Source organism: Schistocerca nitens, chromosome 12 (assembly GCF_023898315.1).
Source record: "Schistocerca nitens isolate TAMUIC-IGC-003100 chromosome 12, iqSchNite1.1, whole genome shotgun sequence".
Lineage (NCBI taxonomy): Eukaryota > Metazoa > Arthropoda > Insecta > Orthoptera > Acrididae > Schistocerca > Schistocerca nitens.
Window position 1 is genome coordinate 154185236 of NC_064625.1, and position 22527 is coordinate 154207762.

The window sequence follows — 22527 nt, forward strand, 5'->3', positions numbered from 1 at the left end:
TTGTTGGAACTGCCATTATACTGCTGGCTGCCTTGGGTGCTTCCATCTTAATCTGCTCCCCAAGATTCCTGCTTAATGTCTGGGGTACATTTAAAAAGTAATTATTTATATAATTAGGCATGGCATATTTATCTACCATTTTATTCTCCTCATCTTTTAGAATAATTTCCTTGTCTTTGGTAGGTACCCCGATTTCTTTTCTCACAATTTCCCATGCTATTTTAGTTTTATTTCTGGACTGTTTTATTTCCATATTATTACTTAATAACTTTGCATTTGCAATTACTCTGCGGTATATTTTCCTATACCTCTTTACATATTCTATAAAATCAATATTTGTACACTCCCTCAACTCTGAATTCAGTTTTTTCATGTTTTCACATGATTTCTTAATTCCAAGAGTCATCCAAGAACTTGACTTTACGTATCCAGTAGACTTGATTCTGGTCAGTTTCTTTGGAAAACACATCTCAAAGTTCATCATATAAATCGATGCAAATACACTATATGCCTCATCTGTACTTGACTGTTTCATAACATCTAACCAATTTTCATTTTCTAAGATACTTATGAACTGATGACAGCTGTCCACAGAGAAGTTTCTTTTGTAAATATTATTTACACCTTTATCTTCCTTTGACCTTAAAGGGATTTCAATGGTGAGAGCATTGTGGTCAGACAATCCTAAATCTATGTTTGTTACCTCTATGTCAGTTTCTGACATATTTGAGAAAATGTTATCTATGAGGCTACTGGAGGTGTTTGTTATTCTAGTTGAATTGTTTATGTGTGGTGACATGTTGACACTCTTTAATATGTCTAAAAATTGCCTTTTTTGTTGACTTTCAACTAGAAGATTAATATTGAAATCACCACAAAGAATAATCACAGTTTCTTTTTTGTAAATAGTATTTAGCAACAATTCTAATTTATCAAAAAAGACTTCTATGTTTCCACATGGTGACCTATACACTGTTATGACTATGACTTTTTTCATCAGGCCATATAGCTGGACGGCACCTGCTTCAAAAAACTTTTCAATACTTCTCTGCTTCACATCTCTTTTTAAATTCTAACTCTTGTCTAAGGTAAATACCGACTCCACCACCTTTTGCAATTTTCCTACTATAATTATTTGCCAGTTTAAATGGATTAATATGAATACTACTAATTTCTTGGTCCTTACACCAATGTTCAGTAATACACAAGACATCAGGTTGGGTGTTACTTACTGCTATTTCAAGTTCACAATATTTGTTCTTGAGGCACTGCACATTTAGAGTCATAATCTTTAGAACAGGGGAGTGAGCACTGGTGGTATTTCTCCTTTCGTTTAACACTGTTATCTTGGAGTTTTCATTATGGCTGGATACCAAAAATCCTGTTGTACCACAGGTTTCTTGTTTCTGTTGCTTTTCCTACTTGAAGTGGATGATGCTGATTGATTGTTTATACTAGCTGTGGCAGCTGATGACATTTTAATATTTACAATAGCAGATGATGATGTTTTTAGTGTTTCAGCAAATGTTGCTCTTGTTAAGGTTTTCATTCCTTCTGCTTCTGCCCTCATTTGGAGTGGGATTTTAGGGAACTTTTCTACTGTTTCGTGCTGCAAGTTAGCATTCGAGGCAGGTAGTGTGCACACAGTTTTCTGTACAGCAGTTCTGCAATGATGGCCTGTACACACTCTTGTGATATGCCACACTTACCTGAGAGCTGTGTGTGTGTGTGTGTGTGTGTGTGTGTGTGTATCTAATGAGTTCATGAACCTGATTTCAACGAGTCTCATCGGTTGTCGTACACAGTCGTCACTCCGAGCTCTGTCACAAACGTTGAGGTTTGCACGAGCGTTTCCTTCATTACGAACACAAACTACTCAGCATTGCACATTACTAATTTCACTGCAATCACCACTATAAACAGCTCTCACTCTTGTGGATTTCAATTGGAGGCACGTTTTCTTTGGTCAGAAACTCATTTACAGCATGCTGTTTCTCATCCACTGACAGTTATGTCACACTGCCCTGTTACACACTACAATTCAGATCCCTTTAGTGCCACAGGCTTGCAGGTAGCAACAGCAAAGTGAGAAAGTTGACCCTGAAATATGTATGATGCATAATACCTCAAACAATATAGAGAACAAAATAAAAAATTTGGAGGTATTACTTTTCAGACTGCCCTCATAGTATTTTAATTGTGAACTGCTGAGTTCATCCTAAATTCACTCTTGTTATCAATCACAAACACCATTAGGGAGTATACATATTGGTATACGAGTGTAAGAATCCCTAGCTCTGCAAGATGTTTGGTTAGACATTTTACAAAATATTCTTATAGCATGCTTCTTTAGAATAAACACTTTTTTCAGCTTATCTGCAAAGCCCCAGAAGATTACTCCATAGTACAAATCAAGTCAAAGTATTCGTGGTACACTATCAATGGTGTCTGCAGGGCAACACAATCAGAGAGATTGATAAGACCAAAACAGGCAGAACTAAGCTTTTTGATTAATTCGTGCAAACAGCAATGCCATCTCAGTTTGTAATTCACCTGGATTCCCAGCAAGTTCACCCATAGAACCACATCCAGTGCATGCCTCCTGATCTCTACTTATATTCAAATTAATGAAAGAACTGAACATGTATCCCGACCATTTCCAGAATTTTTACAGTATGTCTCAAGACTGTTTCTAAACTGTACTAGACAAAGTGAATGACAGCATTCAGACATAAGCACTGGAACTGGAATTTTTTGATCATAATTCCTGTTTTCGATTTAAATTTAAGCGAAAATACCGCAGATTATATGAGAGCTGCTCAAATTATTAGGGTGCTTTTCCAAAACCTGATTACCTGTAAATATTTGACTGTTGTAGATCAGAAATTCCTCATTACAGGGTATAGTTTCCTACTATGTGATAAGAGATTTTGTCCTTATAGAGAGGAACAAAAGATCCACTCACCCAGACTACTGGATTCCAGTAATTGCCAGTGCCAAAGACAATGAATTCCTCATCTGCATGATTTCAGGAATGTTAGCACACTAAACCAAGGGTTGTATAGCTAGGCTAATTCAAAATAACAGAATATGTCAGGCAACACATTTCATCTGACAACCCTACTACATTAAGAAGAAAAAAAAAGTCATAACATCCATCAACTGTGGATTTGCCAAAGCATTGCAAGGAAGACAAGAGGTAGTGGGAAAAGAAATCTGCTGCTAGATAACATCTCAGTTTTTTCTATCTTGTATGATAAACTTTGCCAGTAAAAAGTGCCAAGAAGAAAGCTTTACTCGACATGTGACAGTATATTTCAGCTAAAAAATGGAATTTTTATGAGCAAGTACCAAATGAATATTGGACTTTCATGTCTGACTGACAAAACTCATTGCCTGAGCACAGAAAATGTAATGCTGGTTGTAACTGCAACAGGAAGAGTGTTAAATTTTTCCATATTTTCTACTGTCACCTGTAGAGATTTGAACTTCAATAAGCATTATGCATTCTGACTTGTGTTGTTGCACTGTCTCAAAATACGCTTTCTATTTCTGAAATGAGTAATGATGATGAAATCCCATACTCTGTGACGGAGTGTGGGGGAACAATGCGGGAGACCCGCACTGCCGTACTAGGCAAGGTCCTAATGCTTGATATTTCTGGATGGAGCAATATGTAAAATAATGTAAAGTCAACCGCTCACCTATAGTGGATCAATGCGTGGGGCACAGTAACACAAAACAGAAAAAAAAAAGCATTCACACTAGCTTTCAAGCACTAGCTATTTTCTCAGCAACAGTGTGCGTTTGGATGTGTCTGTGGTTTTGTGTATGAATGTGTATAGTATTGCTGGAAAAAGAGCTAGTGCTTCAAAGTTAGTGTGAATGCTGTTTTCTGTTGTGTGTTACTGTGCTCCATGCATCGATCTGCTACAAAATCCCATTTCACATTCATTGCTCAATGGAACACACACTTTTTATTTTATTTTATTTATTTATTTATTTTTTTTTTTTGACAAATTGAGAACAAAAACATTTACTGACTATTTTGTGAATGAAACTATTAGCGTAGACAAGAAAAATTGACAAAGGGTGTATATCTCTGCCACTGGATCTGTAATTGTCTATCTCTAGTTTTAAAATTAGAATAACCCTTAATGCAATAATACCTTAAAATGTTATTGTAACTGACTTCGTAAATGAGAGAAGCATGAGCCACAACTCCGCACAGTGTGCAGCCACACCACTGAGTGTGGCACATCATAGCTCATCGCGGCCAAACCTTAAAACTTATTTACTTGGGACTGAAGAGAGATATGGCTCTCCTTCCAGTGTTAAAAACAATCTTGCTATGTTAACTTCATTTTGCAAGCAGTAATGATGGCTCTAAAATGCACTAAATGTAAACTGGACAGTGACTACATTTTGCACTGCAAATGTTTTGAAATATGCGCAATACTTACTTGACTCAGAAATATCAAAATAACTGAGCGACCCCAAAAAGAGAAACTGTTCATTACCAAGCTATGATAACAAACTACAAGATGTGAAAGAATAAAAAAAATTATTAAATAGTTTCCTCAGAATTGGACGAGAAAGATTGCATAGCACAGATCATGTGTGAATCGCAAAACACTGGTTTTAATTTTTTGTGTGAAAAGTAAAAGCGTCACTGGGGAACTAACTACAGAGATGAATGTAGCTCTAATAGTCTAGCATTCTGACATTTCACATTAAAGAAAACAATAGCGCACCATTTGAACATGTCCACCTCACATCACATTGGTGTGCCACTGGCGGTTAGAAATGGACACAGTGAAGACAAAAAGCGACACTCTTCCATACCACTTCTGTGTGAACTGCTTCGTTTATTAACACAATGGTGGCTTTAAACTACACCACGTCCCCACAGATGTCCGCACCATGACCCTTCTGTTTGAATTGTGCCTTACAGAATGACAAACAAATAACTTGCTTATACTCTTCTCATTTCTGGATCTGTTAAGTTAAAAAAAAAATGCAACAAATGAGGGGAAATATACTTATCTACAATCATGAGATCGACAAAAATTGTACAATGACTTATCAAGAATGGCTAGATGATAGAAGCAAAGCTAAAGCAGCATCCATTATTGTGGGAAAAACAGCTGTCATGTATTGCTGAATTAGAGAGAGTTTTGGAGAAATGAGAAGAGATTATATAGGAATTTTGTGCTCAGATGGCAAGCTACTGCTGAGCAAAGGGGAGGCTGGAAGGTGGAAGGAAATATGTGTAAGTCCTATACAAGGGAAACAAACTGGAAGACAATATTATATAAAGGGAAGAAAAAGCAGATGAAGGTGAGATGTTAAACAGTGCCAAAGGACATAAATAAGGCAAAAGAAAGGTGTAGTAGGTAATTACACATATTGTAAAGCCTCTATAAAGAACTCTGACATGAAATGAGTTCACTTTTACAGTTGGAGGGTCCTGGTGATGATACCTTAGATATTCCAGTCTTGGTCACAGTTTATTTTACCTGAACATATAACTGTTTTCAGCTTTACATCTGTCACCAGATCTACAAAAGAAAGATTAAAACACAGCTATTTCAGAACCTAATACGTGCAAACAGGAAAACAAGTTAGTCACTAGCTGCACTGTTAGTTCAGTTAATACATGTCCTTCGGGCTCCTACCTTATGATGTAATAAGCTTACTTGTTTTTTCCACGCTTGTACTTATTGGTTCATGATCAATTCACAAATTCTAAAATACCTTTATTTTTACTTTTCTTTTTCACTATAAATCGATAATGACTGTACAGATGAAATTAGTACACTCTTCAAATGTGGCCAAGACTGAATTCTATGATGTATACAGAAATTTGAATTTTTATGCTCACTTTACATTTACTCCTTATTTTTATTGTTCCCTGTAGTAACAAATCAGCGATTGTGATTGACACAACCACAGTACAAGCTACAAAAATAATTTCCATGTAGACTGTCTCATTGTTTAAGGTTCACAATGGGCTTCCAAATTTTAAAAAGTTCCTATTACACAGACTTGGGAATCTCTGAGAAAAAAACAATTACCTGATTATCTACATTTACGGAATTGAAGATATTTATTAGGCCTAACTGTGAATAATAGCAATGCCGGCTATAAAAACATTAATTCTGGTAAATATCACACTGATTGTGTACATATTAAGTTAGCAGCAAGAATAAGCAGTCTATTTAACGTAACTGAGGGAGCAGTAGTTTCATTCAAAGTATCTGTTTTCTGCCAATTTTACTGTGCTAAATTTACATTGAATAAACAAGTAGTTTATGCTCGATTTTAATATACTTTACGACAATAGCTTCCCTTTGTTAATCTTCTTCTTTTTTATCTAAACAAAAAAATCAATTGTTACATACGAAAATGAAAAACAACAGTTTTTCTTCTTGTGCACATTTCATTATGTTTGTGTAGAACTTTGACGTTTAATCCCATCCCTACTCCTCTCTCTGTCTAGACTGTGGGCAGGAGAGGTGGGGGCTGCGAGAATGAGGAAGTTTAGCTTGACTATTTACCATCAGCTAGACATTTTGCCTACATAAATAAAGTCTTGTTACTAATATCTGATTATTCAACACACTTATTTACACATTCTACGCTACACAAGGTAGCATGCTATATGGCAGGCAAAACACCAATTCTATGTTGCAAAATGACAAAAGGCAATTAAAATAAAGGTTTATGTCATGTTCTTAGCTTATGTTTTCACTATATAGGAATTATCTGCTTCCTAATTTATGATCAGTCCACCTCTGCAGCTGAGTGGTCGGTATGGGTAGCTGCTACGCAAAAGATCCCGGTGCCACTCCTGAGACTGTCAGAGATTTTTTCCTCAGTGGAAGGATTGGAACGGGGCGCACTCAGCCTTGTGATCCAACTTAGGACCTACTCCAGTGAGAAATAACAACCCCATGGACTATAAAGCTGACAATAGCTGGGAGAGTGGCACGCTGGTCTCGTGCTACTCTGCACCACATCCAAATGACCCTATTAGCAGAGGATGATACGGTGGGCAGTCAGTCCCAATTGCCCCATCTGGGCCAGAAAATGCAGCTTTGTCTTTTGTCCAATTTACACTGAGGTGTCAAAAATCATGGAACAGTGATACGCACATATACAAATGGCAGTAGTATCATGTACACAAGGTAGAAAAGGCAGTGCATTGGCGGATCTATCATTTATATTCAGGTGATTCACATGAAAAGGTATCCAATGTGACTATGGCCGCATGAGAGGAATGAACAGAATTTTAGTTGGAGCTAGGACATTCCATTTTGGAATTCATTATGGAGTTCAATATTCTCAGGTCCACAGTGTCAAGAATGCGCAGAGAATACCAAATTTCAAGCATTACTTCCCACCACAGATGATGCAGTGGCCAATAGCCTTCGCTTAACGATCGAGAGCAAGGGCGTTTGCGTACAGTTGTCAGTGCTAACAGACAAGCAACACTGCATGAAATAACAGCAGAAATCAATGTGGAATGTACAATGAATGAATCCATTAAGACAGACTGACGAAACTGGGCGTTAATGGGCTATGGCAGCAGGCAACCAATGAGAGCGCCTTTGCTAACAGTACATCACCTGCAGCACCTCTCCTGGGGTTGTGGCCACATCGATTTGACGCTAGATGACTGAAAAACTCTGTCCTGGTCAGACAAGTTTCGATTTCAGTTTGTAAAAGCTGATGGTAGGGTTAGAGAGTGGCTCAGACCCCACAAAGTCATGGACCCAAATTATCATCGAGGCGCTGTAAATGCTGGTGGTTGCTTTATAATGGTGTGGGCTGTGTTTACATGGAATGGACTGGTTCCTTCAGATGTTTGGCTACTCGGAGACCATTTAAAACTATTTATGGATATTGTGTTCCCAAACAACAATGGATTTTTTTATAGATGACAATGTGAAATGTCACTGAGCCACAATTATTTTCAATACCCAGATCGCCTGACGCGAATCCCATCGAACATTTATGGGACATAATCAAGAGGTCAGTTCATGCACAAAATTCTGCACACTTTGACAATCTGGACTATTCATTACAAAATGAAAAGCTGAAACTAAACATGCAGATCTATTAAAACCAGTTACACACAAGAGAAAAGCTTAATATTTCGTAAATGTAAAACCAATTAAAAATGCTAGGAAAAATTTAATGGGTACTAGAAATACACAATATGGACACATTATACTACAAATAGGGGTAAAAGTTACATAGTGTACTCCGCACTTCCATTTCCCTCCCTCACATTTTTCACAGTTTACACACAATATATGCATCAAAGTACTCCTTGGAGACTTGTCCATTATCTAACACATATTTTCTGACTTTATCTTACAGTCTTAGTTTTTCTGTTGAAAAGTACTAAATATGGTAAAGTGTATTTCAGTATGGCATGGATGTAAACATTAGGCTACACTCTACAGGTCAATCTGTTCCCACAAGATTATTTGCCATTCACACTTACTGGCTTTGACAACTCACAAGCAAATTATCACTTTTTGATCAGACACAGAACTCTGGGTTTGTTACAAATTAGTGTGGCATCACAAAACAGATTTCTGGTGGGGGAGTGGGTACCAAAGCCACGTTTTGGTTGAAATCAGTGTGAAACTATGTGAATTACTAGATGATGGAAAAAAACGCCTATTTTTGTAGTAGGTTGTAAACAACAATATCAGTATCCACTGTGGCTACAACAACGCGACAAATGTCTATCATAATGTCTGGCATGGAAGCAGAAATCTTTTAAATATATATATATATATATATATATATATATATATATATATATATATATATATATATATATATATATAGGCTAACTTAATGTTCTTGGTTTACTCTTTTGGCAGAATGTTGTCAGTGTGGCGGAAAAACTAACACATCCAACGGCCAAATTGGTATAAAGAAGCAATTCTAACAGTAACAGCCAGTAATCAACCACCTAGGACACTGGAAAAAAAATTACTAATGTACAAAGTATGTGCATCCTGAATCAAAACGGCGTAAATCCAAAATGTTTTCGATGAGGCCAACAACAGCATCACTCCTCCCGAGAAAAAGTGCATAGACAACGTTTTCGTTGTGTATCAAGTAACACTAGAAATCTCCGATGCGATAAACGGATGAGACTTTCCGAAAACTGAACACACTGTTTCAAATGTTACGTTTCTTTGCTTCTATGGCATGGGAAGTGTTTTCATCGCAGGGTCACGGCAAGTTTTTAAGGCGTATTTATCGACATGTAAATTAAAGAGTGAATCTCATGCTTCTTATTATGAATCATTAGCGTCGCAAGTGTAACTGTGGGTAAGTGGTTGAACGCACTGACATCAGCCAGTGCACTTCGGGACCTACAACAAATAATACAAGACGTAATCTTTTTGTCGCTTTTGTTCAGCATCACACCTCTTCAGAGCGTCCACAGCTCCTGGAGTAGGCTCATCTTCTATATGTAAAGTGCCACTAAGATCGATTAATACTAATCTCACTCGTTTCCCCATTTTGCTAATTATTGTCTTCGCCATACATAATCCACTTATCTATGATCTATCATCTATGTGTTCTGCATTTCTGCCAACTTGACCTACTCATCCATGACAAAATTGTGAGTCATCATTTAAGAAAATATATTCAGTAGAATTATATACAGCAATAATCAGTAAAGCGTAGATAGTATCACATAACTGATGATCTGCTACTGTTTCAATTCGGTTCATTTATTCCTCGTTCAGTAACATTGACTATGGGAAGTTGGTTACAATGATTGGCTGCACCAAACACAGGAAGGCCGCCAAATTCGATGTTGGCGGAAATATGAATTCGAATAATAGGGTATCAAATAAAATTATAGACTAAATTCTGAACGCATGTTTCATAAAAAGTTGACGAGTTTTATGCCGTAAGTACGTTTCTGGAAGTTATGTAGCAATATTAGCTACTATATTAGCTATAATATTAGCTATAGCTGTAATATTTCATTTTGCAGCCCTAAGTGCATACGATTGTGTCAGAATTTCAAATTTCCTTCTCCGCAAGCGGGATTCGGAGTTACATGGAAAAACCAACGACATTTCAAACTCATCATGGAACAACTAAACCTTTCTAGATGTCTTATTAGATGATATGTAATACCTCTTTCCTCAGAGCTTTCCTGCCGTTTATTAATTCATTACGCCCCGTACATCCGATCAAGCAATCTACAAAGGGTCATGGTCTATCTTAATAAACAAAAAACTTATTGTAGAAACTTTAGCTGGATGTATTACAAACCGCAAACAAAAAAAATAAGTAGGAATATTATTTGTAGATGTCACCGAGTAGTTGTCAGATGAATGCTCAGTCATCTATGGTGTTCCACAAGGTTCAGTAATGGAACATCTTCTTTTTCTGATTTCTGGGTGTGCTTATTGATTTGCATAGAACAATTCTGTATGCTGATGACACAACATTGGTAGTAAAAGCAACAAAAATCAATAAAAGCACATTTTCAGTATCATATATTATGACTTGTCATTCAGTTTTACAACGAACAGGACAAAATTGGTATATTCTGAGGTGTAATATGCAGCTGGTGCAAGTTTACTGTTGCTTGCTTAATGTTACATGTATGTAAATGGTAACAATTGTCTACTATGAGAATGAACTCTTGAGTGTGCTGTTACACAGAAGTGTGGAAGTGATACACAACTTTGGTACCAGATGAATGTGCTACCATCAAAGATTTTCATGCTCCTAAGTGTTGCCTGGAACCTCTCTTGGGAATTCTTGACATTCATTCCTCAGTTAAACCTGAGCCTATTGATCTGTTCGTAAGAGTTCCCAGGCAATGAAAATTTGGTGCCTTTCTCTCATCTGTCTTCAGGAGAGTCAATTTGAAATGCAGTAATTAATCTGAAATTATCACACTGAAAGAAAAAACTTAGCTCACATGTAGGTAGGGCCACTTACTGGCAGTGCACTCTGGTTACCAGGTTGCGGATGTACAAGTTCTTGACACTTCAGGTCTAGTTTTCCTAGAGATGGATTATTTGGTGAAGTTTCACTGTTATGAAATTTCTCAGTACATGTAAAGCGAATCTAAAGACTTGATTTTGCACCCAGTGAGGTCAGTCAATACAAGTAGATTGTTTTGGAAATCCACTTTGAGGAATTGCCTTGTTGCCTACCCATTAAATAACTCATATTTCCACACATAATCAGAGTGGAGAGGTGAAGTATGTTTTAAAATACTGACATTTACTTATAGGATATCCACTACCCAGTTCCTTGAAGATTAGGTGTCATATCTAGTGTTCATCACACCACTGTGGATATATTCTTGGACATGGGCAGTGTCTGCATCTGCAACAATTTTTATTCAGCTTCTCAAATTTTGAAGTTATTGTTTCCATTCATTCTTGAGCAGTATGATTTTCATAGCTTCCTCGATGAGCCAGAAGCTGGCAAGCTGAACCAGAATTTTAGTCTCTTTGCATTTGTTGATAGAAGGCTCAATCCCAATCTTTCTTCCTGTCTTTTCTCCATATCTTTGAAGTGTTTACGTGTGAGGATGTGTTTGTAACATCTTATTTGTTTGGGTATAGTAGAGTGGCATAGAGGCTCTTTGAATTTGTTCTTCTGAAATGTCTGAAAGTAAGGAATGCAGTGGACAATAAGTCAAGTATACATGGTGGTGGCATCACATTTTCTTCTGCTAAGAAGGGGGATAGGAAAGGAAATTGAGCATAAGTTGAAGGCAAGCAACTCCTGGAAGGTGACCAGTGTTGGTGGGTGTGAATGAAAGGGGGGGGGGGGGGGGGAGAGGCTCAATTGGATGGAGGTATGAACTAGGAGCCGCAGTGCTCAGCTTTACCTTTCTGACTGTTTTGGTCAGTGCATTTTATGACAAGAATCTCCACTGTAGAGAAGGAGATTAGCTTTTTGATCAGCTCAGTATTACTGAACATAGCTGGGACTGAAGTGGGACCCTTGAAAAGCACTGAAACTTGTGTCAGACTGAGGCTTTGAGAGGATACATTAACAACTATTTCTAGGTTTTGTGGGATGTTGGGAAGGAGTTTTGGGGGATGTGGCATTTGGATGATGTCAGCACAACAGGCCCTAGACACCATGTCATGCTTACTTAGTGAATAGGGAACAATCGTGTTTCACTTGCAGTAAGATGGATCTGTCATTCAGTGATATCCTAAGGCAGGAGTAGAATGACAGTGTTGTTGGGGAGCAAGAACTTCAGTAAGGAAGATGCAGTTTAGGTAATTGGAATCTTATAATAAGAGTACCTTAAACTACATTTTAGAATGAGAGCACCTCACAGAGATTATAGAGGTGGTTCAGGGATGCTACAACCATAGAAAGACCTCCAGTCACATATCCCATCTAGTACTTGCCCCTGAACCCATCTCCGTCTTCATCCTTAGCACATTTGTCCTGCCACTTGAAGATGGTGCTTGAACCAACTTAATTACCTCATAGTAGTACTCCATACTGTAGTTGTGATTGAAAGAATGTAAAGTGTGCAGAAATTAGTAAATTTTTACTAATAATGTGTCTCATCTTGTGCAGTAGGAAGAGAGTACAAGCAAGTTTGCCACATAGATAATAATCATGTTCACCGCATATAGGTTTTGTAAATTTTTATATAAATGCAATCCCAACAATTTGACATTTTTTGTATTTTGTTTGAATGTCTTGAGGGTGAAGTGAATTTCTTCAGTTTTATTTTCTTTACAGATAAAAGATTGGTCATGCACCAGTCACTGCCAATTTCAGTTACTACTTTGTTGTAGCGTAAGCAATTTTGCAGATTTTCTCCATCTGGAATTAGTGTCATGTCATCTGCATCCAGTACATTGTCACATAGCATGTAATTTTGGAAGTCACTGAAATACACAATGAACAGGAAAGGCCTAAACACTGAACCTCGTGGTATTCCCCTGTTTATTTTCGAGGGTGTTGACATTTGGTATGGCTGAGATAGTTGTAAGGCATATTTATGACATCATAATGGTCGACATGAACTATATTCACAGCTGATAATTTAGACAACTACCAGCTGTACAATGGAAGGATGACAGTGAAAATAGGTGCCGGACCAAGACTCAAACCCAAATTTCCCGCTTGTTGCAAGTGGCCCCTTACCCCCATTAGGCTATCTGAGCACAACTCATGGCCAGCCCCAAAGTTCCATATGCCATCAACCATGTATCTACAACTTGAACTTCTTCTTCTTGCATTGCGGCCTCTGTAGGACCACGGGTAGCCCCTTTGTGGACTGCATTTTCCTCTTCTTCTCCCAGAACCTTTTCATCCTTTCTCTTCTTCTCTCCCGCTCTTCTTCCGAGATCTTCGGTGTCCTTTTCTCCTATCGGCTTCACTGGTGACACTAATCTTTTCCTGTATTCTTCTTTGTCATTGATCTCCGGCATATTGGTCGGTGTATATTTGTTCCTCCAATTTTCCTTTCCCTCGACCTTGATCCCCAATTCCAACCAGTCCTTCCGAAGTTCAACAACCCACTCGGTTCCTGTCTTTCACCTTGTCCTCCCTATTGTTCCCTACACTCTATTCGTCATTCTGTCCATACTCATCCTAACTACATGTCCAGCAAACCTTGCCCTTTTGAGTCTGATTTCCCCATATATTGTTCTCATGTTTTGGTACAACTCTACCCTAGTTCTTTGCATCTACCTCTCTCCACCTCTTTTGGGTTCTAGTATTTTTCTCAGTATTTTTCTCCAGTGGTTCTGCCCCATTTCTTCCTAGTATCATCATCTCAGCAGCTATAATGCTGCATTCCTCACTGTTGCCTTGTAGTGGCTTATCTTTGCCTCTGTGGATATGTTCTTTTTATTGTATATTTCTCTTGTCATACAGAAGGCTGACCTCATCTTCTTTATCCTCTCTGTTAATCCCTCCTTGCTCCTGTTCCTTCCTGTTATAAATCCTCCTAGGTATTTAAATTTGTCCACCATTTGCACAGTGCTTTCTGGTGTTTCTCAGTCTGCATTGGTATTTAATGTCTTGTCTCCTCAGTCCCACCTTTCTGGCTACCTTACTTAAGTTGTCGAGTTGAGTCTTTGCATCTCCTTCTGTCCCACTTACTGTTGCTATGTTGTCTGCAAAGGCTAGGCAGTCCACTTGATTCCTGTTGTCCTTTTTGTCCCCCACATGGGTCTTTGGCATTCCCATTTCCTCATTTATTGCTGTCCACTGCTTGATCACTTCGTCCAGTGCTATATTGAACAACAATGGTGACAATCCATCTCCCTGTTTAACACCAGTCTTGATCTCAAATTCTTCTGACAGTGCTCCTCTGAATCTCACCCTTGCTTTTGTGTCTGTCACAATTTCTTTTATGAGGTCTTGTGTAGTTCCATCCAGGCTTCTGTTCTTCAGGATCCTAACAAGAGTCTGTCTGTCGATGGAGTCATATGCCTTTGTGAAGTCCAAGAAGGTTATTACTGACTTTTTGTTTTTTAAAGTCCTATGTTCGATTAGTTGCTTCAGGATAAATATCTGTTCTATACTCGTACAACCTCTTCCCTTTCTGAATTACCAACTGTACTTTCTACCTGTTCTTCTACTCTCTTGAGCAATAGTTTTGACAGCACCTTGTATCCAACCTCTAGTAGCGATATTCCTCTGTAGTTGTATTCATCACTCTTGCCCCCTTTCTTATGTATTGGTATTACAATTGCATTCTTCCATCCTTCTCACAACGTCTTTGTTCTCCAGATCGGGTGGATTATGTTGGTCATGTTGTGTATTGCTTTATTGCCTCCCCACTTTATCATCTCGACTGCTATACCATCTTCTCCAGTTGCCTTATTAGTCTTTAGATTGCTATGGCATGTGCGACTTCATCTCTGGTTGGAGGGCGAGGTTCTCTCTCTTCTGTGTCAGTCCCTAGTTGCAGCTTGTCTTCAGGTGGTTCACAGTTCAGCAGGTCATGGAAGTACTCTGCAAAAATCCGACAGTTCTCCTTCGCACTAACTGCCAGCTCCCCTTTCTTATCTCTTATAAGCAGTTCTCTACCCTTGTATCCTATTGGACTCTTTTTGAATTTCCCAAAAAAGTGTCTGCTGTTGTTTTTCCTGAAGTTGGTCTCAATCTCATCCAGTTCCTGCTTCATTTTTTGTCTTCTGGTCCATCTTATTGTTCGAGCCACTTCCTTTCTTGCTCCTAAGAAAACTTCCCATTTTTCCAGGTCCTTCTTGCTACTCCAGTCTTGTCTAGGGATTTTGAACCTCTTGGAGATCGCACCACAGTGGCATTGGAGATTTGTAGCTGTTTTTTCACCTGCGAGTTGACACGCTTCAAGCACTCTGTAAGTTACTTGCTGCAAAGCAGTCTTTACTTTACTCTCTATTTGTTACAAGATCTGGCATTCCTTCTCTGTTAGGAATTCCTGGAATTCCGTTAGGAATTCTTGGAATTCCTGTTCTACTTTCTTAGCTTGTTTGGATAAATGTTGGTCTATAGTTTCCTTTTTCACTTATATGTTCCCATACAGGGGAGACATTTTAATTGAAAGTCTCTTGGCTGGTACTGGCAGATAAATATGATCCCCTAATGGTAAGCTGACTGCTATCAATAAATGGGAAATTCAGGTTAGAATCCTGGTCCAACACAAATTTTCACTGTCGTCATTCCATTATACAACTGATTGCTGTCCATATTCTCAACTGCCAATACATTTCATGTATTTCATAACAGATATGCTTGCTACAAGGTCTGTTCATCACTGCACCGTGGGACCGATGACCATCGCAGTCTGGTCCCTCGAATCTCACAAACCAACCAACCATCACTGCACCATACCTCTGGACAACACAGCCACTGCAATATCATACCATAAAGCTCTAGCTTATTTATCATGTATTGTCTGACAGAATCAGAGGCTTTACTTAAGTCTAACAGCGTTGCAGAAGTGAGTTTCTTGTTCGCAAATCCTTCACATATATTACTGAGGAGACAGTCTACTGCTCTTGTTATTGAGAGCTGAGATTGAAAGCCAAACTCGTTATTACTCAATAATGTAGTACTTTCAAAATAATTGTAAATTTGCAAATGTATACTGAGAAAGTTTACAGTTATTTTGGAAGTATTTACCTGCCAGAAGGTGCCCAAAAACAATTCGGAGGTATTACTTTTCAGCACTCGCTCGTACTGAGCATATATGTAATTTTACACCGAACACTGTCAGCTGTATATATACTATTCAATTTAAATAATAATTTAATATGAACATGAATATTGGCTAGCATTAATACCCCCAAATCAAACCCTACTGCAAGATGGAAGCAGCAGCTAATAATATATCCTTTTACTATCTATTAACAGTTTCAAGAAGCAGCTTTAAATAATTATTCTAGGAATATATGACACCCCCATATGTATTGCTTACATAGGGATCATGAGGACAAGATTAGAATAATAACTGCATGCACATAGGCATTCAAACAATCATTCTTCCTGCACTTCAAATGTGAATGGAACAGGAAGAAAACAGAATAACTGGTACAATGGGGTGTACCCTCTGACATGCACCTCATGGTGGTTTGCAGAGTATATATGTATATGTAGATATCTATTGTAGGATGTGAGCCTTTCATGTGAGTAGGTATTCTGGAGGATTGGGGTGGTGAAACAGATGATACTTTGAGCTGTGTGTCTATTGCAGTCTATTGCATGTAACAATGCTGAATGACTAATAAAGAATCTGAATCTGAATCTGAAGGCCAGATTGAGTCATTACCATGGAGTGGATTGTATGTGTATGGGTAATGACTTCAAATTTGGGGGGCAGTTTTGATTTGCATTTATGTTAGGTAGCTTTTGCTTTCCTGCAGGTGTTGCAGGTTGGCCAATATATGTGTTTGGGAAATTTTTTGCGTTGAGGATGTTCTCTGTAACAAGGGTGGGTGGGTGTTTACTTCTCCAGTCAGATGGAAATTATATTAAGGGCATCACTGACATGAATATGCTTATGGGGTTGCTGTAATGACTCTGTAAGGGTCCAACTGTGGATTTATTATGGTCCACTATTCATTAAAATTTTCAGTGGTGTTAGGTGATGCCGAAAATCCTTTTTAGGTAGGTAGATCCATTATTATTTCAAATAACTTTTAATTTCTTCATTTGGATCATGTAAATCAATTATATTAGTGGCTAATGCAGGGTGAGTGGTCAGAGAAAGTGGGGGAGGGGAGAAGGAGGAGAGATCTGGTTAGTTTGGTGGAGGTCTGCTGAGTAGTGTTACAGTTTAAATGCTCTAAAACTTTCATTCTTATTTTTCATTCTTTTTTTAGGTGTCTGTTAATGACTCAATGTCTCCACTATTCAATGAGTTGTCACCTTTGCTCCTAAATTATTTATATTTTGCTAGGACTTTAAAATGTGTGATGAATGAAATTGTGGGAGTTGTGTATTTGAGGCTTTGTTATAATGAAATCTTTGCGTGAGATATTTTTTTAAATGACTGAGGGTCATCTGGAGATTTACATATATTGGGTTGCACCTTTTAACAAAAAGGAGGGGGAATGACTGTTATTGACTAGTTTTGTAACAGTTTCTGTGTACTTTTGTGGTCCAGTTGCACTAGATAATTCTTTTTATTCACTTACTTGCTTAGAGATGCTGCTTATTTTGTGAGGAGTTATTATAGGTTGGGTGTGGAGAAGAAGCTGCTGGATGACTGTGATGAGAGAAGGTTTACCGATAGGTGGTGTGGTGGAATATCTGCAGTTTCGACTGATTGTCGTGAATCTGTAGGTATTATTGGTAATGACTTAACCTACTGCTGCAGTTGTTGTTTAGATTAGATTAGATTAGATTCAATTTTCCATAGACCCAAAAAATAAGATGATTCTCATGGGTGTGGAACGTATCAGAAAGTATGGCAGCAATGGCACTGCTGCCTTATTAGTCAGTGATGTAGATAGTCCACTGAAGATACGGAGTGGTCATGCATATGTCTGACATGTTATTGTTCACTGCATTGTCCACCTAACCATGTAATGTGTGGACAGTAGCCCTTGTCATTTAAGCAAATATATTAGGTGCTGTCTCCTTATGGATATGTTGGTATTTGTGCAATTTGACTATGGCAAAAAGGATCTGTCCACAGCAGGAGAAGATGATGTGATAAATCTCTGTAAATTACTGTGACAACAAGAGATTTTCACATTTATGTGTGTGAATAAAGAAAAATAATCCATAACAATTTGCTACCTGCGAGTTAAAGAAGTCCAAACATTGCATGGAAGAGAAGAGAATTATTTGGTTGTTGTCATTGTTGTTGTTAATTGTTTCCTTCCCCCCCATATGAGAGGGTGTAAGCTGGCAGCAACCACATTGCTGCTCTTCAACAAAATAATGTTAAAATATATATATGAAATAGGTTTTTACAGTTAAGAATATTGAAATGATGGGATTAAAAACATTAAAAACAATATTTCCTTATGAGTTACTATAAAACACAGTCAGCAATGGTGTATCTGGTTCTAGGTTGATGATGACCCTGATGATGATAATGACAATGATGCATTTAACAAATTCCTCACAGTCAGTTTCCAGTAAATGGAAAGATGGTGAGCTGAGGGGCAGTAGAAGAATACAGATAAATGGGTTGCTATATTGAGATGTGGGAGGACGATATCAGGATGGGAAGGCAGTGTACAATGATGGCTGGCACAGGAAGTGGCAGAGATGGGTCAGGAGGCTTGAAGAAGTTTTGGAGCTTTGATCTAAGGAGATAATATAGATTACGCCAAACAGAACAACTTCCTCCAGGCCAGTCAGCACAGATTCTAAAAACACCAGTCATGCAAGACTTAACTTGGACTTTTCTCACATGACATCCTGAAGGTTACAGGTCAGAGCAGTCATGTTGATGCAGAGTTTCTTGGTTCTGAAAAGCATTTGACTGAGTGTGGTACCAAAGCTTACTGACAAAAGTTCGATCATATGGTGTATCAAATGAAATGTGTGCCTGAGTTCAGTATTTCTTTGTTGAGAGGATGCAGTAAGTTATCCTGGATAGAGATTCATTGATGGATGTAGAAGTAACCACAAGTGTGCCTCAGACAAATGTGTTGGTACACTTGCTATTCATATTGTGAGTTAATGCACTGGCTGTCGATATCAATAGCAACCTCAGACTTTTTGATGATGAGGCAGTTATCTATAATTAATTACTAACCAAAAAAATTGCCCAAATATTCATTCAGATGTTTAAAAGGATTCAAAATTGTCCAGAGACTGGCAGCTTGCTTTAAATATTCAGAAATATAAAAAGTTTTGCACTTTTCAAAATGCAAATCTCAGTTTCCTGTGACTATAATATCAGTGCCTCAAAAAACAACTTAGTTGACTCATACAGATACTTGGCTGTAACAATTTGTGGCAATATGAAATGGAATGATCGCATAGGCTCAGTCATATGTGAAATGAGTGGTACATTTGAATTCATATGTAGGATATTGGGAAAATGCAGTCAATCTACAAAGGAGATTGCTTACAAAACACTTATGAAGTGCAGCGTGGATGATGACAGGTTGGCTTGACCGATGAGAGAATGTCATGGAAATCCCTTTTTTTTTAAAAAAAAAAAAAACCACCACCACCACACAGGAGGTTGGCTTGACCGATAAGAAAATGTCATGGAAATCCTTAAAAAAAAAGATCTAGCTATCCTGCAAAAGCCTATTTACAAAGTTTCAAGGATCAGTAGTATGTAAGAAATCTAGGATTGTGCTATTACCTCCTACATATTGCTCTCCACAGGGATTGTCAGTACAATATTAGAGAAATTGCTATCTGCACAGTAGCATTTAAGTACTCCTTTTTCCTGCACTATATGAATGGGAAGAAACCCTAATACATAGTACCATGGGGCCAAGCCTCTGTCATGCAGATCATGGTGGTTGCAGAATTTGCATGTACATCTTCATCTACATCCATACTCTGCAAGCCACTTGACGGTGTGTGGCGGAGGGTACCTTGAGTACCTCTATCGGTTCTCCCTTCTATTCCAGTCTTGTATTGTTCGTGGAAAGAAGGATTGTTGGTATGCCTCTGTGTGGGCTCTAATCTCTCTGATTTTATCCTCATGGTCTCTTCGCGAGATATGCGTAGGAGGGAGCAATATACTCCTTGACTCCTCGGTGAAGGTATGTTCTCGAAACTTCAACAAAAGCCCGAGATACTGAGCATCACTCCTGCAAAGTCTTCCACTGGAGTTTATCTATCATCTCCGCAACGCTTTCGCGATTACCAAATGATCCTGTAACGAAGCGCGCTGCCCTCCGATGGATCTTCTCTATCTCTTCTATCAACCCCATCTGACATGGATCCCACACTGCTGAGCAGTATTCAAGCAGTGGGCGAGCAAGTGTACTGTAACCTACTTCCTTTGTTTTCGGATTGCATTTCCTTAGGATTCTTCCAATGAATCTCAGTCTGGCATCTGCCCTACCGACGATCAACTTTATATGATCATTCCATTTTAAATCACTCCTAATGCGTACTCCCAGATAATTTATGGAATTAACTGCTTCCAGTTGCTGACCTGCAATATTGTAGCTAAATGATAAGTGATCTTTCTTTCTATGTATTCGCAGCACATTACACTTCTCTACATTGAGATTCAATTGCCATTCCCTGCACCATGCGTCAATTCGCTGCAGATCCTCCTGCATTTCAGTACAATTTTCAATTGTTACAACCTCTCGATATACCACAGCATCATCCGCAAAAAGCCTCAGTGAATTTCCGATGTCATCCACAAGGTCATTTATGTATATTGTGAATAGCAACGGTCCTACGACACTCCCCTGTGGCACACCTGAAATCACTCTTACTTCGGAAGACTTCTCTCCATTGAGAATGACATGCTGCGTTCTATTATCTAGGAACTCTTCAATCCAATCACATAATTGGTCTGATAGTCCATATGCTCTTACTTTGTTCATTAAACGACTGTGGGGAACTGTATCGAACGCCTTGCGGAAGTCAAGAAACATGGCATCTACCTGGGAACCCGTGTCTATGACCCTCTGAGTCTTGTGGACGAATAGCGCGAGTTGGGTCGAATAGGTGTATGTTAGGGTAGACTTCTGGATCAAGCAGAAATAGCCTTTAGAGTTGCCTTGGGAAAGGATATAGAGAGTGGGGAGATGGATGGAGGGTGGGCTGTTTGGTATGAATATAGCAGCCACCCATAATTGTAGAGTATTGAAGAGACAATTAGTGTTTGCTTTGAGTTTTCTCACTGTATAGGACATTTGAAGATGTCCGAGGAGTATGAGAGGGGGAATTTTATAAGCTGGTGTAGGATATGTGTAGGGCAGGGAAGATGGGTGTGGACTATGAGACTGAGTTCATGGTATTCTAGCACTTGCAAGGAGTGGTAAGATTTTGGGGGTTCAGTGATTCCGGCTGTACTGACAAAGTTGAGGATGGCTCAGGTTTTGTAGGCATACTATTTTTTTTGCAGAGTTCTGTGCTTAAATACATGTTGTAGCCACATACAGCTACTTGCTGTTATCTCTTGAAGCCTTTGGACCACACTAATTGAAGTGTTTGACTACTTCTTCTTGTATGTTTTTGTTCTGTTCTTTTATTATTTGCTCTGGGCTGATCTTGTACATTTACAATGATCTTACTGTATTTTGGATTCTGTTTCATGCCAGTCATTCACTGTGTGAACTTAATTCCTGCGGGGAACACAGAACTGTGATGTGTTCCTTTGGTCATTGTTGCACCAAAGGCCTAGTGATACTGAACTTTTGCTAAGTATGCTGAGTAGAATAGTAAAGTGACAATAAGTCAGTTTTTTATTACTAAATATGGCATGGTTATGGATGATGAGTGAAAGTTGGACACAAGAAGTGGTGGGGAGTACTTCCTATAATTATTGCCTGATTTTGTTAGAATTAATTATGAGGTGCCAGGGATTACACGGGGAAATAAAGCAATTGAAATGGGTCGGGAAGGACCATTGACAAGCTTGTATGGTTGGGCGCTTGACAAGGAAGGTGCTGTCATCAGCATACTGCAGCAAATGGAGGGATCTCTTAACTGTGTAGAGTAGATAGAGGAGAGAAGATTGGACTGATCTTTGGGACACTACTGGAGATGGTTAAAAGATACAGTATTGTGTGTGGCTGATGGTAACAAAACAGGTGCAGCATGTCAGAAAGGAAACGAAAAAGTGGGTGTAATTCAGTGGAGGAGAATATGTGTACAGTTTGAAGAGGGGACCAAGATGTCATGTCTACTGAAGGACATTTCTAAGGTCAAGGAAAACAAAGATGTCAAAACAGTATTTGATCAGTTACAAAAAGATATTGTGTGATGGGGAGTAGATGTGTTCCTTAATTATATGGAGTGCTGGTTTTAAAACAGATTCAAGGATGCATTTTCATCTTTTCACGGCATAATGAAGACATCCAAAATACTCCTGTTTCTTAA

At 38.5% G+C, this 22527-nt stretch overlaps 1 protein-coding gene across 2 annotated transcripts in view; it reads right to left on the reverse strand.

Annotated features, from left to right (window-relative positions):
* The window catches only part of LOC126215360 (haloacid dehalogenase-like hydrolase domain-containing protein 2), a 40762-nt gene extending 31170 nt beyond the window's left edge, over positions 1-9592 (reverse strand). The window contains exon 1 of one of the 2 annotated variants that reach the window (XM_049942051.1): positions 9460-9592. In XM_049942051.1, coding sequence (XP_049798008.1) covers positions 9460-9578 — 119 coding nt within the window. In that variant the 5' untranslated portion in view covers positions 9579-9592. The remainder of the gene's footprint in view (positions 1-9459) is intronic. The other variant, XM_049942052.1, reaches the window with a different exon arrangement.
* Between the last annotated feature and the right edge of the window lie 12935 nt (positions 9593-22527).